General features: G+C 59.3%; 10 protein-coding genes across 10 annotated transcripts; 4 read left to right on the top strand and 6 right to left on the bottom strand.

Moving 5' to 3' along the window:
- Positions 1-295: 295 nt before the first annotated feature.
- On the top strand, positions 296-743 carry TRAVEDRAFT_35070 (small secreted protein; the record flags this gene model as incomplete). Its single annotated transcript, XM_008036718.1, has 4 exons — positions 296-329; positions 386-459; positions 536-619; positions 678-743. The coding sequence occupies 4 exons, from the start codon at positions 296-298 to the stop codon at positions 741-743; spliced, it is 258 nt and encodes an 85-aa protein (XP_008034909.1).
- A 77-nt stretch (positions 744-820) lies between these two features.
- On the bottom strand, positions 821-2,303 carry TRAVEDRAFT_116359 (Lipoyltransferase and lipoate-protein ligase; the record flags this gene model as incomplete). The annotated part of the gene is made up of 8 exons (XM_008037306.1): positions 821-1,042; positions 1,092-1,166; positions 1,218-1,289; positions 1,342-1,482; positions 1,541-1,641; positions 1,700-1,853; positions 1,918-2,089; positions 2,152-2,303. 8 exons carry the CDS (start codon positions 2,301-2,303, stop codon positions 821-823), a joined length of 1,089 nt encoding a protein of 362 aa, XP_008035497.1.
- A 228-nt stretch (positions 2,304-2,531) lies between these two features.
- Positions 2,532-4,520, bottom strand: TRAVEDRAFT_56853 (uncharacterized protein; the record flags this gene model as incomplete). Its single annotated transcript, XM_008036982.1, has 8 exons — positions 2,532-2,705; positions 2,760-3,199; positions 3,250-3,603; positions 3,651-3,762; positions 3,813-3,946; positions 4,002-4,079; positions 4,132-4,217; positions 4,285-4,520. 8 exons carry the CDS (start codon positions 4,518-4,520, stop codon positions 2,634-2,636), a joined length of 1,512 nt encoding a protein of 503 aa, XP_008035173.1. The 3' UTR covers positions 2,532-2,633.
- Positions 4,521-4,587: 67 nt separating this feature from the next.
- Positions 4,588-6,125, top strand: TRAVEDRAFT_162918 (DUF498-domain-containing protein). The gene is made up of 5 exons (XM_008037305.1): positions 4,588-4,939; positions 4,996-5,096; positions 5,146-5,538; positions 5,637-5,988; positions 6,046-6,125. Exons 1-3 carry the CDS (start codon positions 4,603-4,605, stop codon positions 5,251-5,253), a joined length of 546 nt encoding a protein of 181 aa, XP_008035496.1. The 5' UTR covers positions 4,588-4,602; the 3' UTR covers positions 5,254-5,538; positions 5,637-5,988; positions 6,046-6,125.
- A 162-nt stretch (positions 6,126-6,287) lies between these two features.
- On the top strand, positions 6,288-7,093 carry TRAVEDRAFT_96002 (NADH dehydrogenase alpha subcomplex subunit 8; the record flags this gene model as incomplete). Its single annotated transcript, XM_008037304.2, has 5 exons — positions 6,288-6,435; positions 6,588-6,675; positions 6,742-6,814; positions 6,877-6,936; positions 7,004-7,093. Coding segments are annotated over 5 exons (459 nt in total), but the record flags the coding sequence as incomplete, so codon positions are not given.
- A 157-nt stretch (positions 7,094-7,250) lies between these two features.
- Positions 7,251-8,180, bottom strand: TRAVEDRAFT_27138 (uncharacterized protein). Its single transcript, XM_008036616.1, has 5 exons — positions 7,962-8,180; positions 7,870-7,906; positions 7,700-7,797; positions 7,619-7,643; positions 7,251-7,568 (listed from the first exon to the last, which is right to left on the bottom strand). The coding sequence occupies exons 1-5, from the start codon at positions 8,127-8,129 to the stop codon at positions 7,513-7,515; spliced, it is 384 nt and encodes a 127-aa protein (XP_008034807.1). The 5' UTR covers positions 8,130-8,180; the 3' UTR covers positions 7,251-7,512.
- Positions 8,181-8,511: 331 nt separating this feature from the next.
- On the top strand, positions 8,512-9,699 carry TRAVEDRAFT_93628 (uncharacterized protein; the record flags this gene model as incomplete). The annotated part of the gene is made up of 4 exons (XM_008037303.2): positions 8,512-8,545; positions 8,608-8,865; positions 8,919-9,063; positions 9,117-9,699. Coding segments are annotated over 4 exons (1,020 nt in total), but the record flags the coding sequence as incomplete, so codon positions are not given.
- A 78-nt stretch (positions 9,700-9,777) lies between these two features.
- TRAVEDRAFT_116377 (Metallo-hydrolase/oxidoreductase) lies at positions 9,778-11,053 on the bottom strand (the record flags this gene model as incomplete). The annotated part of the gene is made up of 3 exons (XM_008037302.1): positions 9,778-10,617; positions 10,674-10,792; positions 10,849-11,053. 3 exons carry the CDS (start codon positions 11,051-11,053, stop codon positions 9,778-9,780), a joined length of 1,164 nt encoding a protein of 387 aa, XP_008035493.1.
- Positions 11,054-12,024: 971 nt separating this feature from the next.
- TRAVEDRAFT_63283 (Dbl domain-containing protein) lies at positions 12,025-17,332 on the bottom strand. Its single transcript, XM_008037301.1, has 4 exons — positions 16,133-17,332; positions 15,393-16,076; positions 14,190-15,321; positions 12,025-14,112 (listed from the first exon to the last, which is right to left on the bottom strand). Exons 1-4 carry the CDS (start codon positions 17,267-17,269, stop codon positions 12,365-12,367), a joined length of 4,701 nt encoding a protein of 1,566 aa, XP_008035492.1. The 5' UTR covers positions 17,270-17,332; the 3' UTR covers positions 12,025-12,364.
- Positions 17,333-18,184: 852 nt separating this feature from the next.
- TRAVEDRAFT_117879 (RNI-like protein) lies at positions 18,185-19,635 on the bottom strand (the record flags this gene model as incomplete). The annotated part of the gene is made up of 3 exons (XM_008037300.1): positions 18,185-18,346; positions 18,407-18,693; positions 18,753-19,635. The coding sequence occupies 3 exons, from the start codon at positions 19,633-19,635 to the stop codon at positions 18,185-18,187; spliced, it is 1,332 nt and encodes a 443-aa protein (XP_008035491.1).
- Positions 19,636-19,891: the final 256 nt, after the last annotated feature.

Here is a 19,891-nt window from a genome sequence, read left to right as displayed (position 1 = left end):
TTTCACGGCCTTTATAAACTATCTCGAAGGATATTGAGACCTGGAGAGTACATCATTCTCCATTTTCAGAGCCCTTGACCCCATGTTAGATAATGTTGCGCATGCACAGTGTCAGGATAGCATTCCAAATTGGCGGCAGTTCATTCGATGACGCCGGGCGTTGAGTGAGAATCCGGATTTGGAATGCGGGGGCTTTGGATCCTAACATGTACAAACATCCTCCGCCGTCCGCACTGGGCGCCACGGCGTGCAGCGCGTTCCCAAGCAGCCCTGAGGCACGACTAGACTATACACTATGCCGGTTCCTTGGGAAGCCCTCATCCCCTTCGGTATGGTCTACCATGCTAGTGTGAATGATTATGCGCCATTAACCACACATATACAGCCCTCCTGACCACCATGTTCGGTGCAGCGGGTACGCTCTTGAACACTTCCAAGCGGCTTCAGAACCAGGGCAAGGTATGTATCCAACCCTGAAAGCTGTTACTTTGTATGTGCGGGCGACCTACTCACATGTGAATGTCCCTTCCTTCAGCCTGTTCGCTACAACGTGGATGCCTGGGACGGGATGATGATGGACAGAGACGCCCGGTTGACTGGGCACAAACGAGGGCAAGCGGTGCGTACACCTATACCTATTTCGACCTTTCAATGCTTAAACCTCTAATTTTGTACAGACAGAGCCATTCGCTCCCGAAGAGTTCGAGACAAACAGCGCCTGGTACACTGAGCGAGCCTCATGATGTATCAGAGCGTACACCCAGATACGAGCTTTTGCTACCCCGGACAAATGCGCGTATCATCAAAGCCCTAGATACTGTCAACTATCCATCTGCGACCTCAGCCACTCCCAGACCTCCACTAATCTGCCGTCGCCGGCCTCAACACCTGCGGCAACTCCCTCATCCACGGACCCATACTTTTGTTCTTCAAGACTGGCCGCTAGCCGGCCCAATCCCTCCTTCAATGCTGGATCCATCGTTTCAGAGTGTGTGAAAGTGCACGATAAGATGACACCATGTTTCGACCGCAGTTCGACCGCCTAAGTAGCCGTTAACACGCGTCGAAGAAATGATGAGAAGAGCACATACTAATAGTCCCCAGGCGAAACCTTTCTCGATCTTGTAAGTGAACTCTGGTGTCTGTCCGAACGCCCAGTTCCAAGTCTAGGAAGGGATGGTCGGCACATCCATATCGGGGCTATTGAGCATGCTTACCTTTAATTCCTCTATCCCTCGTTGGATGTATTCAACACTTCCGAACGCATCCGCGTCTCGTACAGTGTGTACCTAACAAAAGGCGTTACGGACCGGCCCACCACACAGGAAGCAAACGACATACCTCCTCGTGCACGCCGTACTCTTGCCGGAAGGCCTCCACCATAGCATGCACGAACCCTTCGTGACTTACATCGGCGTGGTACTGCTGGAGGTTGCATACGGGCGAGCGCACGGAAGCGACGCCCCGAGTCTCCATCGTGTCCTAAATTACTGCTCTTGAGTGAGGTGAAGGCACAATACGGGTTTCGGGCCGCACGCACCTTGTTGGACCGCAGAAGCTCTCCAAGGGTGTCTAATCGCGTAGATATGAGCATTGTACCGTGGTGATACGCTCTGTCCTTCACAATCTTGTACGCGGAGCCTGAGACGTAGACACATATTTGTTAGCTTGGCTGCCCTCACAGTAGGCAGGAGAGCACATATCTTCTCCTTCCCGACACAGATGTCATTACGGTCGTTCACATTCGCGTCCACGCCCATGGCGCGCACGGCTTTCATTACGACCTGCGCTGTCGCGTGCCGGTCAAACGATGCTCGGGGCAGGTGGATCGAGAAGTTCGTGTTGCCCAAGTCCTGCCATACACCATGCTCGTCTAAACACTTCCGGGTTCCGGAGTGTACAAGTGGGGAAACGTACGTGGTACACCGTGCCTCCCCCACTATGCCTCCGAATGAACGGTATGCGTGTCTGCCGCGACGCGCGCAGATTGACCTCCTTCCACGGGTTCTGGTTCCGACCTATGACCACGCATGGACTGTCCCGGTACAGCAGCAGCAGCGGCTGCTCCGGGTGCTTGTGCCGAAAGAGCCTGTTACATGGATGCTTCTTTAGTGTACGCTCCAAACACGAGCCGTGACAATAGAAACACACCAATCTTCGAATGTGAGATTGAAATACGGGTCTGTAGACTCCGATACATATATTGAGTGGCCGGGCGTGGGCGCTGCCGGAGAGCTGAAGTGACGCGACAATGTCGCCCTCCGCGAGAGACACGTTCGCCAGATATGAGGAGTGGGCGGCATCCCTGGCAGTAGTAGTAAGGCTAGTAGATCAAAGCTGCTTAGTTTTATGTTGAGGGCAAGAACGAGCGCGGAGTGAGGACTTGCGGTGGTGGCACGGAAGAAGCTTTCTCGAAGCGCGCGCCGATACAGACGCGTCGAGCGCGACGCGATGCGCGCGCTCCCTCACTCTTCGTACACCAATCCTTGGAATTTCTTAGGAAGGTTACGCAGCTCTCAAATATACAAGGGACGGGGATGAATTATATGGAACAACATCACAACACCAAAGCAACACGACTATATAGTACAGAAATCAAGATGCACGAGAGCGAACGACAGACGGCGGGAAGCTCATCGCTGCTTCTGACGCTTGTTTGGCCCGTTGGAAGTGTCCACCGACGAGATAGACAATGACCGTCGTGTCTGAGAAGAACATACTCGTCAGCAACGCGCACGGTACAGCAACTCATCACGCACCTGTCTTCGACTCCGCGTGCTCTTTGTGCTCACAACACTCTGCGCCCTGTCGTCCGCCACACTTTCCGCGTCTGCGCCCTCTTCTACCTCCATGGGCGTTTGAGGCGCGTCCCCTGAGCCCTCTTCAGCAGTCTCCCCGCGCAGGGCCGCAAGGCGCGCCTTCGCAATCCGGAGGTCCTGCTCGACTTTGTCCAGAGACTTCTTCATGTCCACCACAGAATTCGCACTACTGAGCACAGGCTCCATTCGAGCGATGTTCTCAGCGGTGGGCATGACGAGACGGTTGTGTGCGATCCCAATCTCGTTCAGCACTTGCGCGACGCGCTGGGTAGCACCTGGAGGTCTTACGGCTGGTATCTTGGTGCTTCGGAGGTGGACAGGCTGGTGCGGTGCCTTCGTCGTCTGCGAGGCATCTGTCCGAGTGATACAGTGCAGGATGTCTAGCATCACGTTAGCCTGAGCCCTACAGTTAGGTTTACACAGTTCGTACCATAGGCAGCCGACTTCGCGGTCTTCTTGGGAGGTTGCGGTTGCGCGAGCGAAATGACGTTCGAAGCGGTGGGTGTGATTGGCGTCTGGGGCTCGACGCTGCTGGCCACACCTTTCTTTTTCTTCTTTGGCTCCACCGACGGGCCTTGGAGACCCTCATCATCAATGGGGAGGTCAGGAAGCCCGGACTCGATGCCGAGCAATGTGCGTAGTAGTTCGTCCCGGTCCTTCCTGAACCTACGCTCGTTCTCTTTGAGCTTCTCGAGCTCGAGATACAGCATGTCTTCCTCCACGATCTGTTCTGGGGTACGTTTCTCGAGGCTTTTGACATATTGCTTGCGCGTGAGCTCTCGTGCTGATATAGATGTGAGCGGGGATACCATGCCAGAACATAAAGCGCACATTTGTCGAAGGATAGGCTCGAGAGAAGAGCATTCTTGCTTGCTTCATCTCCGGCCCAAGGTCGATTTCGAACTAGCTTCCTGCACACGCTGAAATACCTATCTTTGATATCCTGTCGAAGTGTTGGCGGCGGAAGAACCTGTTTGAGGCTCAGGCACATACCTCGAGAGTACGCTCTGGGGTGCGGGGATCGGAGTGAGGATATTCATAGCGGTCGTGCACAACATAGAAGCGTCCGTCAAACTCTCGGACCAGCTTGAACAGATAGTCTGTCTCTTCCTTCGTCCATTCTTGATCTGGTGCATCCAAAAAGTGAGCAAGCGAGCGGCGACATGTACGGTAAAACGCTACCTTCAAGCAGCCGGCTATATTCGTCTTGAGAGTAAACATACTCCGGGGTGTGGACGTTGTACTTCGCAAATGGATATTCTGTGATGTAGGCTCGTACTTAGCCGACCCGCCGTACAACGGTACAACGCACCGGCATCAGGCTCTGTGCTTCCCTTGGCCCAATGAGACAGTCGTAACCCATCGGAGCGTGCGGCGTTCTTGAACGGACGCCATTCCCTGAACATTCATTGTTTCGCGCGTTAAGTTCATTGACATACACGCGCCACGGGCAAGTTGTACTCGCCACTTCACGCGGCCGCCGCCACCGAGGTTGGGCTTCTGCTTCAGGCGCGGCTTCGCAAACTGGGTAGCAATGGCGGGCGCGGAGGGCCCAATGAGCGCGTACAGCTCGCGCGGAATGCCATCGGGTTTCTTCGCGCGTTCCGCGGCCTGAGGCTTCTTCTGTTGTGGTGTGCTAGTGGATGCCGAGGGTGTGGGTATGGAGAGGATGCTCCGGACGTCCGCCGCAGACGCCGCCATGGTGGAGGAGGATGTGGATCGCGGTCAAGATGTGCAGACGCCCAATTCGAAACGCGGGGCAGCCTGACCACCGACCGCCACCATGCCGCCTTTGTCGCTCTTGCTTCGTCCTGCCGCCCGCTCTGCTCTGAGACATTCGGCTCGACTTGCTGTCACGACGCGCGCACTACATGCATCTTGCTCCAGGAGGAGTCCCGGCGACGGCGGTCTAAGCAACATTCTCTCTGGGGGCACCGCGCCCGCGGTGCAAGTGAACACTATCACGCAGCATGGGATCCAGCTCTCGGACGGACTCCTGCTGACGTCTGCCTGTATCTTCTTGGACTCCAAAGTCTTCTTGTGGAACGTACCACAGACGCTTTGGGATGGGTGGAAACCAGAGCACTTCGCGATATTCGAGACTGTGGTGCCGAAACCTGGTGCGTAACGAAGCAAACGCCCATGCACTCGTGTTCGCCAATGCATTTTGGTGCAGAGATCCTCCTCCTTGGAACAGGCCAGCAGGCACAGATGCTCCCGCCGGCTCTACGTCAGTACTTGACAAGCATAGGCATTCAAGTAGACATGATGAATACGGTGGGTATCAAGCTGCAGCTTCCTCCGCACAAACTCATATATCGTTCAGCGAAACGCGTGCTCGACGTACAACCTCCTAGCGGAGGAGGGGCGGCGCGTCGCAGCGGCGCTCTTGCCAATAACGCCTCGAAAATGGGACGGCGCGCCCCCCGCATGATGTCAGCATGACCTGCACGTCACCTATTTAGAGATCCAGCTATAATTCAAAGCAGATAGGGAAGACGGCGAGATAGCTACGGTGGAGGTCTATATTACAGCGGTACTCTTCTGGACCAGCTTGCAAGATCGTACATAGTTGCTTGCCCAAGAGGTAGGGAAGGGCATCAGGTGGGGCACCCGCCGGTTCACTCTTCTGCTTTCCGCTTCCCCTTTTGCGTGGATGGGTCTTCGTATTCTTCAGGGTTAATGGGCGGTATGGACACCCTCACGGGCAGCAGACCTCCTGTATTGCGCGTCGGACAGGTGCAAATGCAGACACACGCGACGAAATCGATCGTGAAGGGATGTACGCGACCGCAGACGGCGTGGCAGCCCACTCACCATTGGGGTCCTTGAATTGCACAAAAATAGGGTCCCAGTTCGCAACGACGCTCTTGAGCTGCGCACCCAGTTCCAATTTCTCGTACTTCCCCGTCGGCCGCCCCTGCACCTTCGCCGCGCGCGCGAGCTCGAAGTCATCCGTGTCCGCGACACTTGGCACCGCCCACTCCGAGCTGTCCTCGTCCATGACTTCTGGGTTGGGCTCTGGGTTCTCCAGCACGCTGGACTGTAGCGCAGACAGGACCTCAGCTTTCACATCTTCCACGGTCGACGTGCTCGGGAGGGTGAGCAGGACGGTGAGTTTGTGCGTCTTCAGCAGCAAGATGAAGTTCTTTGGCTGAATTCTGGGAGGCTAGCCGCGATATAGATTCAATGCTGGGTCGCTCACGACTTCTTGAAGTCAACGTACCATCCTCTGCGACCACTCTCTAGAAGAACAGCGTAGATTTGAAACTGGGTAGACGCGTCGAGTGCAGATGCGAGAGTGGCACGCGGCAAGCAGACAAGGCCACACAGGCGCCCAAAATCCGCCGCCCACGAGTGGACGGCGTGCGAAGCGCCCGCAGGCAGCGTGACGCTTCGGCGGTTACCGTCTCGTTCATCTCGACTCCCTCCCCCGTCCTCCCCACCGCCCGGCGCACCATGAGCAGATACCTCGACCCCGCGGACTCTTCGAAGCCGTACAAGGACCCGACGCCGCTGCCGTCGGACATCCCGAAGGTCAAGGAGCTCGGCGTGACGAGCGCGCCGCTGAAGAGCGCGGCGTTCTTCCTCGGAGCGTACTGCAAGGATTACAATGGTGCGTATCACTCCGTAGGGTCACCTGGCGCAGCTGGGGAGAGAGGGTGGCGGGATGGGCGGAGGGTAGGATGCGTTTGGGGGCAGATTGGAGTGTATGGTGGCAAGGCGTGCGGATTACTGTGCTGATGTGCGCTCCCTTTTCCGTCGCAGAGGACTTCATGCTTTGCAAGTCGGAAAGTGCGGACCCTGCGCACTGTCTGAAGGAGGGCCGGCGAGTGACGCGCTGCGCGCAGGACCTGTACGTCCCCGTTACCTCACCTCCAGCGCGCACCCGCTCACCTTCCGCCACCTGTTATTCTTGTAGGATCGCCAAGCTACGTGAGAACTGCCTGTCCGAGTTCAACGAGCACTGGGGCTGTTTGGAAAAGAACAACCAGGTACGTCCCGGCCGGACGTGCCGACCCGCCCGGCGCACAGGGCTGAAGCATGCATTGGGCAGGAATACTACCACTGCCGCAAGGACGAGCGTGTCCTCAACAAGTGCGTCTTCGAGAAGCTCGTGAGTTCCGCATTCGCATACAGAGATAAGCCGGCGGATAACCAACTGTGCGTGGGCGCACTTGCAGGGTCTGTCGAAGACGATCCCCGGCGCCCCTGCGGGCAAGACCCCCATCCACGAGGTCAAGAACCCTGTGTACACTGGCGTGCAGAAGTAGACCGCGCGCATCCAATGCATCTGGCGTATTGCTTCATTCTGTCTCCTTCGTGGGGGTTTACCCCGGCATGATTCCGGCGCGGCTAGACAGGCTCAAGCTTCGCGTTCAGGAAGCCCCCGGCTGCACGGCGCGCCCGTCATCCGACCTTTGGTGCGAACGGGAACGTACAAGGATGAACATTAGTGTGACAGGTACAAATGACTGAATACGGTGAGCAATTGCACATGATAGACGAAAATGACGGGAGGAGTTGTATATGGTATTCCAACGTCCGAACAGTCCGTATCGGGGTGTCGACTAGCCCCTAATGTGCCCTTCTACAAATCCCGGCTCGCTTGGTGACATCGGGGATCCTATAGCGTGGCAAGCACCGGATGCGGGGGAGATACGACGGTGCGTCTTCCGCACCGTTTGAGTGCTCAGGGGGATATATCGCCTTCTGTGAACCTCAAAACGAAGTTCACGACGATAGCGACTAAAAAAACGAAGTCAGCTGGAACTCAGTGGACGGCTTCTCATGCGTACCTAGGAGGGCAATGCACAGTATTGTCTAGACGAGGGTGCTATCAGCTCAGTCCAACATACGTCCTGGAAAGACCGACGTACCGGCCCAACACGGTCATCATATGGTCCACGGCCACCTTGACGTATAGATGCGGCACGCCAGTGGAAGGTATACAACGCATACACCATCACAGCCATAGCTGCAGCATTGCGGAGCCAGTTTGAGTACTGCCCGTGAGGCACACGACCAAAATGCACACGAGGCTACGCACCGACAAAGGAGAACATAGCTGCGCTTATTTTCCCCACCTGCGCCCGCACTATGAGTCGTCGGAAGGCGACGGACACAACGGATAGCACACACCTTATCACCGAAATTTAGCAGACCCACGGCGAGGCCGCCAAGGACGACCGTGAAGTGCAACCATGAGAGAAAGGTGCGCTCGTTCGCGAAGGCGACCTTGGGCTCGACCTTGACGGGAAGTGCGATGCGCTTCGCAGCGGTGCGCTGGAGGAGGGGCTGGGTGGACATGGGGGGCGGTGGGGGAGGAAGGGGAAGAGCAGCGGCCGCTCCTGGGTCTTCTGGGAGGGAGGGGAATATTAGGCGTACGGGTCTAGGTATACGAGTCCCAAGATGGCAGTTCTGCACGAACGTGCTTGCCGTCACTGGGCCCCCGCTCCCATTCAGTACTTCAGTCCGTGACACGCGTCACACTCCGCTTCCAGGCACGTGGAGGCGTCACAGCAGCCCCCGCTTCGTCTGGCGTTGTGTTCTCTTCGATCCGACTCCGCCGTGCTCTTCCTCTTCCGCGTCCTCCCTTGCTTCTCTCTTCCGGTGTGCATCCGCTCGGCGTGCGGCCATGTCCTCTGCTGGCGAGGCGAGCGCACCAACACACAACGCGGACGGAAAAGACTACGTGCCGCCCCCGCTCTCCGTGCAGCAAGAAGGTACGCCCGACGCCACCCACCCTCTCTCCTGCAGGATACCGAACGTGCGACGGCTTTATCAGATGCAATCATCCACACGCGCATTACGAACGACGAGAAGGCCCTGCGCCGTGTGACCCGCAAGTTCCACACCTACGCCTCCGTCGCGTACCCCCCAATCGTCCCGCCGACACCGTCCAACGGCACGTCCGTAGAGGATGCGCGCGACGCCTTCCTCCTCGAGCTGGCCTCGTTCCAGCTGTCGCTCAAGAAGAGCTTCATGGTGTGCGAGGCGGAGGCGCGGCAGGTAGAGGAGTACCAGCACGAGCGGGGTCGCATAGGTATGCAGCTTCTTCCCCGTCGGCATGTGGTCCTTACGGGATCGTGTGACCAGCAAACGAGCGCAGCCGCCTGAAGGACCAGATCGAGGAACACAAGGCTACCCTTGAGCAAGCGCAGCTCGAGCGTAAGCAGAAGATCGAATACGACGTGATCGCGGAGAAGGTCAACACGCTGCCCAACAGGGCAGAGCTCGAGCAGTCAGTCTTGCCCGGCCGCCTGCGTCCTGGCTGCACGCTTATATCCGCTGCAGATCAATACAAGCTCTCGAAAACGACATGGCGGCCATACGTGCTGAGCAGGAAAACCAGAACCGCATACTACTCGCGCAGAAGGCCGCGCTAGACACCGTCATCCACGATATCAACGTGCTCCGCCTCATGGGCAAGGACGCGGCGGAGGAGTCTTCCGCAGACACCCCTGCACCGGACACACAACCCGGAGAAGATGTGGAGATGGACGGGACCGGGAGCGTGCGCACCCGCGAGGAGTCTGGCGAGCTCAGGGAGGACGTGCTATCACGGGCAGCTAGCACCGGAAAGGCGGTGGAGGAGGTGCACGACTCGGATGAAGATATCCCACTATCGAAAGCGCTCCTCAACCCCGCCGCGCGAGCGTTTCTGCCGACGTCACGAACAAATACCCCTATACTCTCCGCGTCGCGCAGCACACCTGCCGCTCCACCGAAATCATCAGAAGAGGACGATATCGAGATGGGAGAGATAGGAGAGGAGCCCAGAGACGCGCGAGGGAGGCGAAAGGCACGAGAAGAAGAACTGGAAGAGGGCGAGGCGAGCGACGAGAGCAGTGAGCTCTCTGAACCTCCGGACGATTAATGCTGACCTTTGTGGGGTTCATTTCCTGCTGTACATACACTGGGGCTTCTTTGTATCACTACGTCTCTATCCGCCAGGTCAATCCTCTCTCCTCGGACCTACGTCGAAGCTCATCAGGTCTCGCGCGCATGTCACCTCGCCACCGAAAGTACTCTCCGCCAACTCCCGTATCCCGCCCATCACTCGTCGTGCGTCCTCGTCGACATCATCGTTTCCCGCGTAGCGGGCCGAGAAATGGTTCAGCAACAGCTTGCGCGCACGGATTAGTGTCGCAAACGCCCCAGCCATCTGAGGCGTCGAATGTCCCCGCGACTTCGCACGTTCCTCCACAGTCTCGTACGTGTCTGTCTCCTTCGTGTTCGGGTCGATACCCGGTAGGTGCGCGTTCGTCGCCTCATGGATCAGCAAGCACGCGTCATCCGCAATGCCTGCTATTGGCGACGGGTCGTACGTATCCCCCAAGATCACGAGCTTTCGTCCAGGTTTACGCGGTGGTCCATGCAAGACTGTCCCATCGGTAAGCGTTATGGCCTCCCCTTGTTGTAGCCGAGCCATGGCAGTCATGGGCGTCTTGGTGCGCTTCAGCTCTGGGATGTACTTCTTGGGGTCCATCTTCCCTGGCACGGGCAGCTCGTTCACGACGTATCCGACGCAGGGCACCGAGTGTAGGATCGGCGCCGCGGACACCGCCACGAGTTTATCCTTATAGATGTCTGGCCACACGCTGTCCGTTTGCAGGATGTTGCGTCCTGGACGTTCGTACGAGTGTGGCGGGTGCGCGGTGTAGTCCCCGTCCTGCGGGTCGGAGGGCAGCCGGAGCTCGTGCACGACGTATGGCGCGCCGAGGAGTGTGTGCGTGTACGTGAGTCCGTGGCGGACGTATGCGCGCGTGCCTAGCGGGCCGTAAATCTCCAACGGCTGTTTGGACACGTTGAGCATGTCATCGTTTGCTGGCGGGGTGGACGAGCACTGACTGGTACGTCTTCTGGCGGGTTGGAGGTTTGGGCGCGAGGGTCTTCCACACCGTCGACCATCCCCCCTGCGCCATTTGATCGTCCTGCGAGTACCGGTAGCAGGCCGAAGATGTGATCGCCTGAGCAACATGAATACCTATAAGAGAGATTCTGTGGGCGAATACAAGCGACCGACCGTGCGTATGGGTGATGAATATCTTCTGAATCTTGCCCATCTTCACGGCGCTCTTTTGAAGCTGGTGTTGAGTCGCCTCTCCACAGTCGAAAAGCCAAACATCTCTATCTAGGCGCAGAGCGAGCGCGGAATGGTTACGCGTCGAGGAGGGCTGGGCGGATGCGCTGCCCAGGATGGTGATGTTAACTGAGGATAGAGCACTCATGTTCACGGTTCGAAGAGGAGTCGATTACGGTCATCTCGGAGGGCTAAGCTGCGAATCGACAGTCTTTGACGCTATATCAATCTGTTATACCTAGATCTTCAGGTCCTTGTCGATTAGTGGTTAGATCATCACGTTGTGGAATCCCGGTCACCAGACCGTGGGAAACCGTGAAGACGGAAGCTCGAATCCTCCCTGGGACAATATTTTATTCTATTTTTCCTGCTCTCCCTGAAACGATTAAAACCTTTCTTTTAACCTCAGATTATGCTCGTAGATGAGTACTCCAGTTCAAAAAATTTTTAAGACGCAGCACTGGGGTGTGTATATTCCACGCCTTTTTATTCTCGGTCACGGCAGTACGGTCTCAAGGAATGCTGGGCGCCTTCGAACCTTGTCACCGCCACCCCGGATGCTTCCCAGCGCCTTGAAACCATCTTCCAGCGAACATACCCTCGAAGCTGCCAGTGACGCCGATTCAGGAGGGCACAGTTCTCTCATGCAATCTGAGGCAGGTCAAGGGACGACATCCTCCCTGGGACAATTTTTGCCAGGCCAGACAGCCAGGTGTATCGTTCAATATTCAAAGGACAGTGCGACGAGGGAGGAAGAGGGGAGGAAGAGGGGGCTGAATTCCAGAGGCGGACGAGTCGACGGCTATGTGATAAGTTGTGTCAATGAATGAATTCCATCGTTTCAGCGTCAGGCAGACTCGATTGACGGAGTTGTGGGTTCTGCCTGGCACAATTGTTTATGTTTTAATGCCGTTTTATGTAAACATAAGAGCAGGTATATGATCTTTAATCATCGTCTAGTTCGAGTGCACTCCACCCTGCGACAGATGCAGAACGTGCATACCGAAATATGGCGACTTCAAGAAGGTGATGGATTCCAAGGGATCCTCTAAGTGATGTCGTAGTAGATTACAGCAGATCGGGACGATGCAGAGATGAGAGAGGAGGTCATACCGCTCGCCAAAGAGACGAAAGTGATGTTATGTAAGTACTTAAGGACTTATTGTGATGGTGCGGCGGCGGAGGGGAGGCATGAAGACGTGTTACAGTACTCGAGACAATACGAGGGGGGCAATAGGCAGACTTTAAGCTTAATATTAGATGCGTGGAGGCCCGGGTGGCCAGGGAAGGAACGAATGGAGGGGCTATGTACATTGTATCGGCAGGGCGTGGAACATGCTTGTATGTAATGGTGCGAAACACATGCAAGAGAAGCGGGCAGGGACAGGGATGGACGGAGGGCGTACGCGGGCGTATGCGGGTATCAACGTATCACACAAATGTAGCGTCAGGCGGACGGTCACCGCAGCGGCGTGAGCGAGTTGGACCGCTGGAAGAGGAAGATGTTCTTGATCGATTTCCGGGAGGAGCTGCCTGTGCTCGCGGAGGGCACGGGCGAAGGCACGTCCGAGCGGGAGGCATCATCACGCGGTGCAGCCGCACGGTCACGCGAGCGCGCGGACGGCACGAACAGAGAGCGGCGTCTTTTCGGGGCGTCGAAGCCCATCCGTCGTGGGCTCTGTGATATTAGAAGCGAAGGCTGATCTTGGAGATGGCCTGAACCACGCCCCGACACCCCGTCCGTCGAGCTCCTACTCAGAGGCAGAGGGCGCTTCCCGCTGTGCTGGCGGTCCTCCGACGAATGAGACCCAGAAGAGCTGGAGTCTAGACGGCGCAGAGAGGTACGCCGCAACCACTGCACGATCCCGGTTGGATACTCGGAGGGTGGATACTCAGAGGTCGGGCTCTCGAGCGACAGAGGCGGCAACTGCGGGGCGAACTCTGAGGAGGCGTGGGCATACTCGGGCCTCGACGGCGACGGCGAGGGTGAAGGTGAAGTGTCCGAGCGCCGCTGGTGGAAGATGTTCCGCACATGGCTGACCATCGACCTTGATCGCTTCGGTTTCGCGTCCTCCGCGCGGACCTGCATGATGTCCGACTGGCGCAGGGTGCCATTCGGAGACAACCCCGGGATAGGAATCGGCAGCGTGGCGGCCTCAGTCGGGCTGGGCAGCAGCGAGCCAGGGTGGGACGAAGACACGGACGACGAGCAGCCTGAATGGGATGCAGCGGGCGGTGAGTCCAGCGACAGCGCCTCCGGGCTCTGCACGAGCGACCCCCGCCGCCCGCTCGCCGCGTCCGCGCTCAGCTGCGCGATGGCCGTCGTGATCGCGGGGGCGATGGAGGCTGGCTGCTTCTTGTGTCGCCTGACGGCGAGCGACTTCGCACGCCCAGCTGCACCCGCGTTCATCTCCGTCCCCAAGTTCGCACTCTCACCAGGCACAGGGACGTCTGGGATGCCCTCCACGGACGCCTTCCGCCGCGACACAAGCGCGTTGTCGTACCTCCGCTTGGCAGCCGTCAGGCCCATCGCGTTCGCGATACTTATGCCCGAGTTTGAGCGCGGGATCCCGCTTCCCTGCCTCTTCCCCATCCCACTCCCGCTCCCCTGGGGCACACGGGCGGAGAACAGGTCCTCCCCGCGCATCTGTGTTTGCGACCGCGCAGCCAAGCACGATTCGGAGAAGATGTCATGCAGCCCCTGTTCGACCTGGGCGCGGACCTGCGACGATGGGCGGGTCGGCCGCGTCGAGTCAAACGGAGTGAAGAAGGCCTTGACGGATGCGGTCGAAGAGCGGCGGCTGAGCGCAGCCGAGATCGTGACAGGGGGATGCGAGTCCTGCCTGAGCGCGGCGCTGTCGAGCCGCGACAGCGTCCGGGAGTACTTCAGCTGCCCGCGACCCACTGGAGTGGCGGGAGCGGAGTCAGCGGCGGGCGGACTGCCGCCACTCTGCTTCTCGAGGTCCGACAGGGACTGGATGGCAGGGAGACCCGAGGGCGAATCCTGCAGCGGGTCGTCGACGGTCGCAGACAGCGGCGTCTTCTGGTCCGCCTGGAAGGTCGACAGCGGCTCCCGCACCCAGCTCGGCTTGGTCTTGAGCGAGTCAGCGATCGCGCTCAGCCAGAATGCCTTCTCCTGCGCGCACGCCGCGGCGAGCTGCAAGTGGCACCCCTGGGCGGTTACGTGGAACGAGTACGGGAAGGAAGCTATATGCGGCCATGGAAGAAGATCATCGTGCTGGTTAGCGCTGGAATGGCAGGAGCGGGGGAAAATCGGCACTCACGATCATCCTCCTCGACGTCCACCACCTCGACCGCACCGAACGGGAACCAGTGCCGCGGCTCGTACACGCGCCCGCCCTTCGTGATCTTGACCAGTATGCAGTAGCCGCCTGCGTACAGGAACACACCGAGGTACTTTGCGCGGTGCGCCGGATGCTGGATAACATCAAGCGCCCCAGCGAGCATACATGGACCCAGTGAGGAGACGAACTCGGCGGTGAGCCCGGTCGTGCGCTGGGAGGGAACCGCGAGGGGAGGTAAGGAGGCCACACCATGGGCGGCGGTGGCGGAGAGAGGTATGGGACTGGCGGGCGAGGAAGTGCAAGAACCGGCGGAAGAAGTGCCGTGCCCATGCGAGGAAGACGACCCGGACGACGACGAAGGGGCCGTCGGCGGCGGAGATGGGTACATCGATGCTGGCGCAGAGGACGGCATGCTCTGCATAGGCATAGGAGGTGCGTACGAGAACGCTATCCGGGATGCGATGAGGGCCGAGCGCAGGTTGTGCGCCTCCTTCTCGCTTGCGCGGTTCACGCGCGAGACGACCCTGCGCATCGCCTCTCCCGCTCTCCGCACGGCTTCGTCCACCGCGGCCTGTGGCACGCTAGCTGCGTCACCGCGCTTCGGACGAAGCTGGTCGAGCAGCAACGGATACTTGCATATCCGCTGGACAGGCTTAATCAAGTAATCCATGAACTTGAGTTTCTGCCCCGCCGTGCGCAGCTGCCTCTCACTGGGTGTTGCGATCGGGGGTGGTAACGTGGAGGAGCCGGGACTGGATGTCGAAGGGAAGGGAAGCTGGTTCGGCGACGCGGCTGCGCTGTGCACGGAGGCAGCTGAAGCGGACAGAGACAGAGCTGGGGTTGAATGTCGCCGCTTCTTTCGCATGGGAACCTCTGAGGCAGCGGCTTCCTGGGAAGTTTGACTAGCGGTTTGAGTCGCGGCGGTCGTATTGTCGCTGACTCCGCGAACGTGGGGTTGTGGGGGGTAGTCCGAGTTGCGTGCCGAAAGCAGCGCGCACCGTTGCTCGTACGTGTCCCAAGCCGCTGGCCAACGCTCTTGAGCGCGTCGTATCAAATCCGTTGCAGCAGCATGCCCCGGACAAAACGTCTCGTAGATGCTGAACGATGCGGCCTGGTTATACAGACGCGCAGACGCAGCATCGTTCAGCATGACAAGACGGGCAGGCACACGCTCAGACGCACCTCGTTTGTAAACTTCGTCGTCACGACCTCGACCGCGTGCTCGACAAGGTCGGCGATGACGCCCTCCCCATCCCCGTGCATTTCTTGCAACCATTCCTCGTCCCCGGTAAACAACATGCCGAAGCCGATGAGCCCGACCGCCGCCCGCAGCTCGTGCACAAACCGCTCGTGAAATGCTAGCAGCTCCCGTGCATTCCGGTACACCGCGCGAACTTCCCGCTCAGTAAGCGCAGATGTTTGCTGACGGGAGGATTTGCTTGGTTTGAGCGGCTGTATGCGCTCCAGATTCTCCTTCTCGTGATCGCGCTCCTTGTCCCGATCCCGGGGCGCGCTCTCGGTGGACGTGGACGTGGATGCACCCGAGGTCTGTCTCGACCGATCGTTAGAAGCGTCATCCTCTCCCTCAGCGTCAGGGGAGGCCAGAGACAATATGTTGGCCGCGCTAGGGGATGAGGAAGGCGCGGTCGAGGAATTATAAAGAAAGGAGGATCTAGAGCTGGGAAAAATGGAGGGTATTGATAGAGCGGAAAGCGAGGACATCGACCGGCCGGAAGAGGGTATGGGCACTCCGAGAGACAGTGGCTGCGCTAATGGAGGCGTCGGCAGTCCGGATGTCCCAAGAGGAGCAGGCACCACAGATATCTGTGACGGTGAAGAAAGCAGGAGGAGTTGGTCGAGATAGACCTATAGTAAACCTGTAAGTAAGCGCAGCACAATGAAGATTATTGACGAGCACGCACGGTGACCAGGGTGCGCAAGTCCAGGAGGTACCCCACCTCTGTGGTTAGGAGCTCCATGAGCGCATGGTACCGACGTACCCGTTCTGCCCTTTCCCGTTCCCGCTCCGGGTCCATAACTCGCTCTTCCGCCATCTGCGCTGCCGGCGCGGCCTCCTTTTGAACGCCCCCTTTCTCACCGCCCGAGGCGTCTCGCTCGCGGTCCTCCGAATCGGATAGGTCCCCCTCGCCGTCCTCATCGTCCAGACTGAACAGCTTCCTCGCGCGCCGGCGCGATGCGGCTGTTTCACCGGGGTCAGCTATGGGTGCCGCACCAACGTGCGCGGCGCGCCGCGATAAGCTCGGGAGAAGCGCCCCCTCGCTAGCATCAACATCGTCGATCTCCGCGCCTGCCTTCTTGTCGGGCACCGGGGGCATGTCTATGGGCGCTCCGTCAGCTGTCGGCGACGGTCGCGGCGGGAGTGGTTTATGCAGATTTGCCGGTAAGGAGAGCCGACGCGCAGCAAGGGCTTTGGTTGGCGGTGTGGGTCTTGGAATGTGCAGCGAGGGCGAGGGGGAATATGAGCGTGACAGCGGAGTGGGAGTATACGAAGCAATAGAAGCAGGCCGGGGACCTGAACGGGTCGTACTCGTGCTCCGACTTCTGCTCGTCTTGCTATGGCTTCGCCCGCGGCCCACGCGCACTGGGGACGACAAGCCAGAACCCGATGCGGACGCCGCGCGCGGGGACGGGGATGATTTAGGAGGAGGGGTAGGGGGTGAGGTAGTCCACGTTGGGTGCGGCGGGGAAACGTGGTGGGAGAGGTAGTCTTGTTTGTCTTGTCTCTGCGGGGGGTCGTGCCCGGCGAGTACCGCAGCAGGCGATGGGGCGTACGCGATATCCGGCGTCAGGAGCGGGGACGCCATGATGGGCGTGAGGGGCACGAAGGGGAGGAACGCGGCAGAGTGCTTCCTGGACGCACCACGAGTAGCGGCCGGCCGTGCGGCGGTGGACTGGGCGGCGGGGGCGAAGAGGTCGGCTACGGAAAGACGGTCAGGGAGGTCCGCGTAGCTGCTGGATGCGCGGCGGTCGAGCAGGGACGGCCTGTGGGGGAGGACGTCGACAGAGGCTGACATGATGGAAGACGGGCTCAGGAGCATTTCATGGCAGATAAGAGGCGGCGGCAGGGTGCGACGCGAAGCAGGATATGGGACTCAGATACTGAGCCCGACTGGGACGGCGGCGTCGGGGGATGTGGGAGGGAGTGAATGGGGAAGAGGGGGATGGGAGGGCGCGGACGGGGAAATGGGAAAAGGGGGTCGAGGCTCGCGGGGAAAGGGAAAGGAGAGGCGAAGGAGGACGAGAAGAATGCAGTCGGGAGACGGGAGGGAATCCGGCAGCCACCAACCACTCGCCTGCGCATCGACCCTGTCCGAGTCCAGTACCCTCGCGCGCTCTTATCTCACTCGCGTCGGGGACAATGCGCGCTGCGCGTCGGTCGCCCGCCGTCGTTCCCCGCCCGACGCCAGCGGCGCTCTGCTCGATGATTTTCGTGCCGCGCCCATCGATGGACTGACAGCGAGGACGAGCAGGCCGGCATTGGGCAAGCCCGCCGCCAGGCACAGCGCGGCAGCCTCCTTTCCGACTCGCGCGGTGACGCCATTTCTGACACCCATCCCTCGCCCCGGAGCCCGGCCCGGGCCTCTATTAGGCAGGCCGCTTACCAAATGCGCACGTTGTGGCCACACAAGTCGCGATCGCAGCAATTAAACCACTCCACCCTTCCCGCCACACACGCACAGCCGGCTTCGGCTTGGACTTGGCTTGAACTATGCCACTGCGCTTGCCCGTCCTCGTCGCAACCATCCAAATGTTCTCCCGTTCGAGCGCGCCTCCGTACACCGTGGTTGCGCGGGCTACCAACCATGCTTGCTGTCAAGGACGAACGTGCTGATGATCGTATTCCTGCAGCCGACGTCTAACTGCACCACCTAATGACTGTGCTATGATGTAGAGGGAGCATACACTCGGCCGGACGCCCACTCACCTATGAATAGCTTCTCTGACAACACCCTTCAATAGAGCGCCCGCGAGTCGTCACCTCTGGGTTGAAAGGGGATGTTCTTCCGCTCAGACTCCCTTTTCCGCCACTCTTCCTTCTCCAAGAACTCCCCCAGCGCCCGTATTTTTCCCTCGCGAAATATCCTATACAACCCTCGCTTCCGCTCATCGTAGCCCTGCATACGCGCGCTCGTCATTAGAATCGAAGGCCACAGTTTAAAGGGTAACGGACGCACCTCGGGCGGCGCCTCGGAAAACTGTCGCACTCCTCGACGACGCATGGCGGGAATGCCGGACAGCCCCAAGTGCTGCAGTTTTGTCAGCCGCCGAAGCATTGCGCGCACCCCGTCGAGAGTGATGCGGCTACAGAAGGTGAGGTGGAGTATCTCTAATTCGAAGGCGTGCTCCGCTAGGAAGAACGCGGCCTCGTCTGTCAGTAGTGGTAGTCCCGCCGCCGCAAGCCTTTGAAGGTGCGGTTGTGACGCAAACTCCAGCACGCTGAGGTCGCTGAGCTTCGGAATGACTGTACATGCGGTCAGTACTAGTCCTCTAAGCGAAGAAACGTGCCACACTAGCACTCACAGCTGATATCGACGGATTGAAGCCGCCTGCAGGAAGTCGCGAGCGCGAAGGCGCCCTCGTCTGTCACCCGCTCTAGGCCCCCGATGTCGACGACCGCGAGGTGGTTCCCCAGCGCGCACACCGCATGTATGGCACGATCGGAGAGTTCGATGCATCCGGCCAGGTTTAGGTCCTGTATATGCGGTGCGTACGCGATAAGTCCGAGCATGGCGGAGTCCGTCAGCTTCACGCAGTGGCTCAGGTCCAGCGTGTGTAGTGCGTTCAGCTTGTGCGTGCCCGGCAACACGAGCGGGGGCAGGCTCTCGAGCCAGGTTCGCGGTTTGTCCGCTGCTGCTTCTTGGTCTTCCAGGGATCGGAGTTGCTCGCGCTCGGGGACCCAAGGGAAGCCGGAGTCGGTGACATGCACGCACCCGGACAGGGACCACCGCTGCAGTCCGCGCGCAAATAGCCAGATGTCTCGCACCGCGACCGACGTTACGAGCGGCAGGCTATCCATCTCGAGCACCTCCAGACGCGGAAGTCCGCGTACCAGTTGTGCGAGTGCAGGGTCGGTGATCCCTGGTATCCGACTAATCGCGACCGAGACGAGCGATGTTGAGTGGGCGGCGAGCGCATGCAGACCTAGGTCGGTGACGTCTGCGCATCCGGAGATATCGACATGTGTGAGGTTGTGCGCGGATTCGGCGAGGGTGATCAGAGTGCGGGATGACAGGTCCGGCACCCCGGTGAGCTGCGCGTGGAGGATGTTAGGGCAATGCGGGAGAATAGACGCGAGTTCGTCGTCTGTGACCGCGGGCGCGAGGACAGGGTCAGAGCGGAAGTCGATGTGCTCGGCGTAGAAGCAGGACTCTTCGTCCGATGGGAGGGCATCGACGTACGACATTGTGTGGCATAGCTTCCATCATGCGGGGAACACTCCGCCTATATATATGCGGGGTATATAGAGTACGTGCTTGGACCTGCAGCCGATGGTGGTGGGAGAGAGCAAAGACGTTTGTGGCAATCCGTGACTCCAGGCGGACTTCAAGAAGCTCGGAGTCCATGCTGAGTCCATGCGGACCGCGTACCCGCCCAAACAGACGCCCATACCGAGCCGACCGGGTTCGTGCCGGGGCAGCGCGACCTCGCCCTCACCTCCA

Source organism: Trametes versicolor (assembly GCF_000271585.1).
Source record: "Trametes versicolor FP-101664 SS1 unplaced genomic scaffold TRAVEscaffold_3, whole genome shotgun sequence".
NCBI lineage: Eukaryota > Fungi > Basidiomycota > Agaricomycetes > Polyporales > Polyporaceae > Trametes > Trametes versicolor.
The sequence above is the reverse complement of the archived record's forward strand: the minus strand, read 5'-3'. Positions and strand labels throughout refer to the sequence as shown.

Coding starts and splice junctions, on each gene's coding strand:
- TRAVEDRAFT_27138 (XM_008036616.1), bottom strand. CDS start 8,129: ATGTCCACCCAGCCCCTCCTCCAGCGCACCGCTGCGAAGCGCATCGCA. Junction 7,798..7,869: donor AGCTATGTTCTCCTTTGTCG/GTGCGTAGCCTC, acceptor GCAATGCTGCAG/CTATGGCTGTGATGGTGTAT. Junction 7,644..7,699: donor ATGATGACCGTGTTGGGCCG/GTACGTCGGTCT, acceptor ACCCTCGTCTAG/ACAATACTGTGCATTGCCCT.
- TRAVEDRAFT_162918 (XM_008037305.1), top strand. CDS start 4,603: ATGCCGCCTTTGTCGCTCTTGCTTCGTCCTGCCGCCCGCTCTGCTCTG. Junction 4,940..4,995: donor GACTGTGGTGCCGAAACCTG/GTGCGTAACGAA, acceptor ATTTTGGTGCAG/AGATCCTCCTCCTTGGAACA. Junction 5,097..5,145: donor AAGTAGACATGATGAATACG/GTGGGTATCAAG, acceptor TATATCGTTCAG/CGAAACGCGTGCTCGACGTA.
- TRAVEDRAFT_63283 (XM_008037301.1), bottom strand. CDS start 17,269: ATGCTCCTGAGCCCGTCTTCCATCATGTCAGCCTCTGTCGACGTCCTC. Junction 16,077..16,132: donor ACTTGCGCACCCTGGTCACC/GTGCGTGCTCGT, acceptor GGTTTACTATAG/GTCTATCTCGACCAACTCCT. Junction 14,113..14,189: donor GGACGTCGAGGAGGATGATC/GTGAGTGCCGAT, acceptor GGCCGCATATAG/CTTCCTTCCCGTACTCGTTC.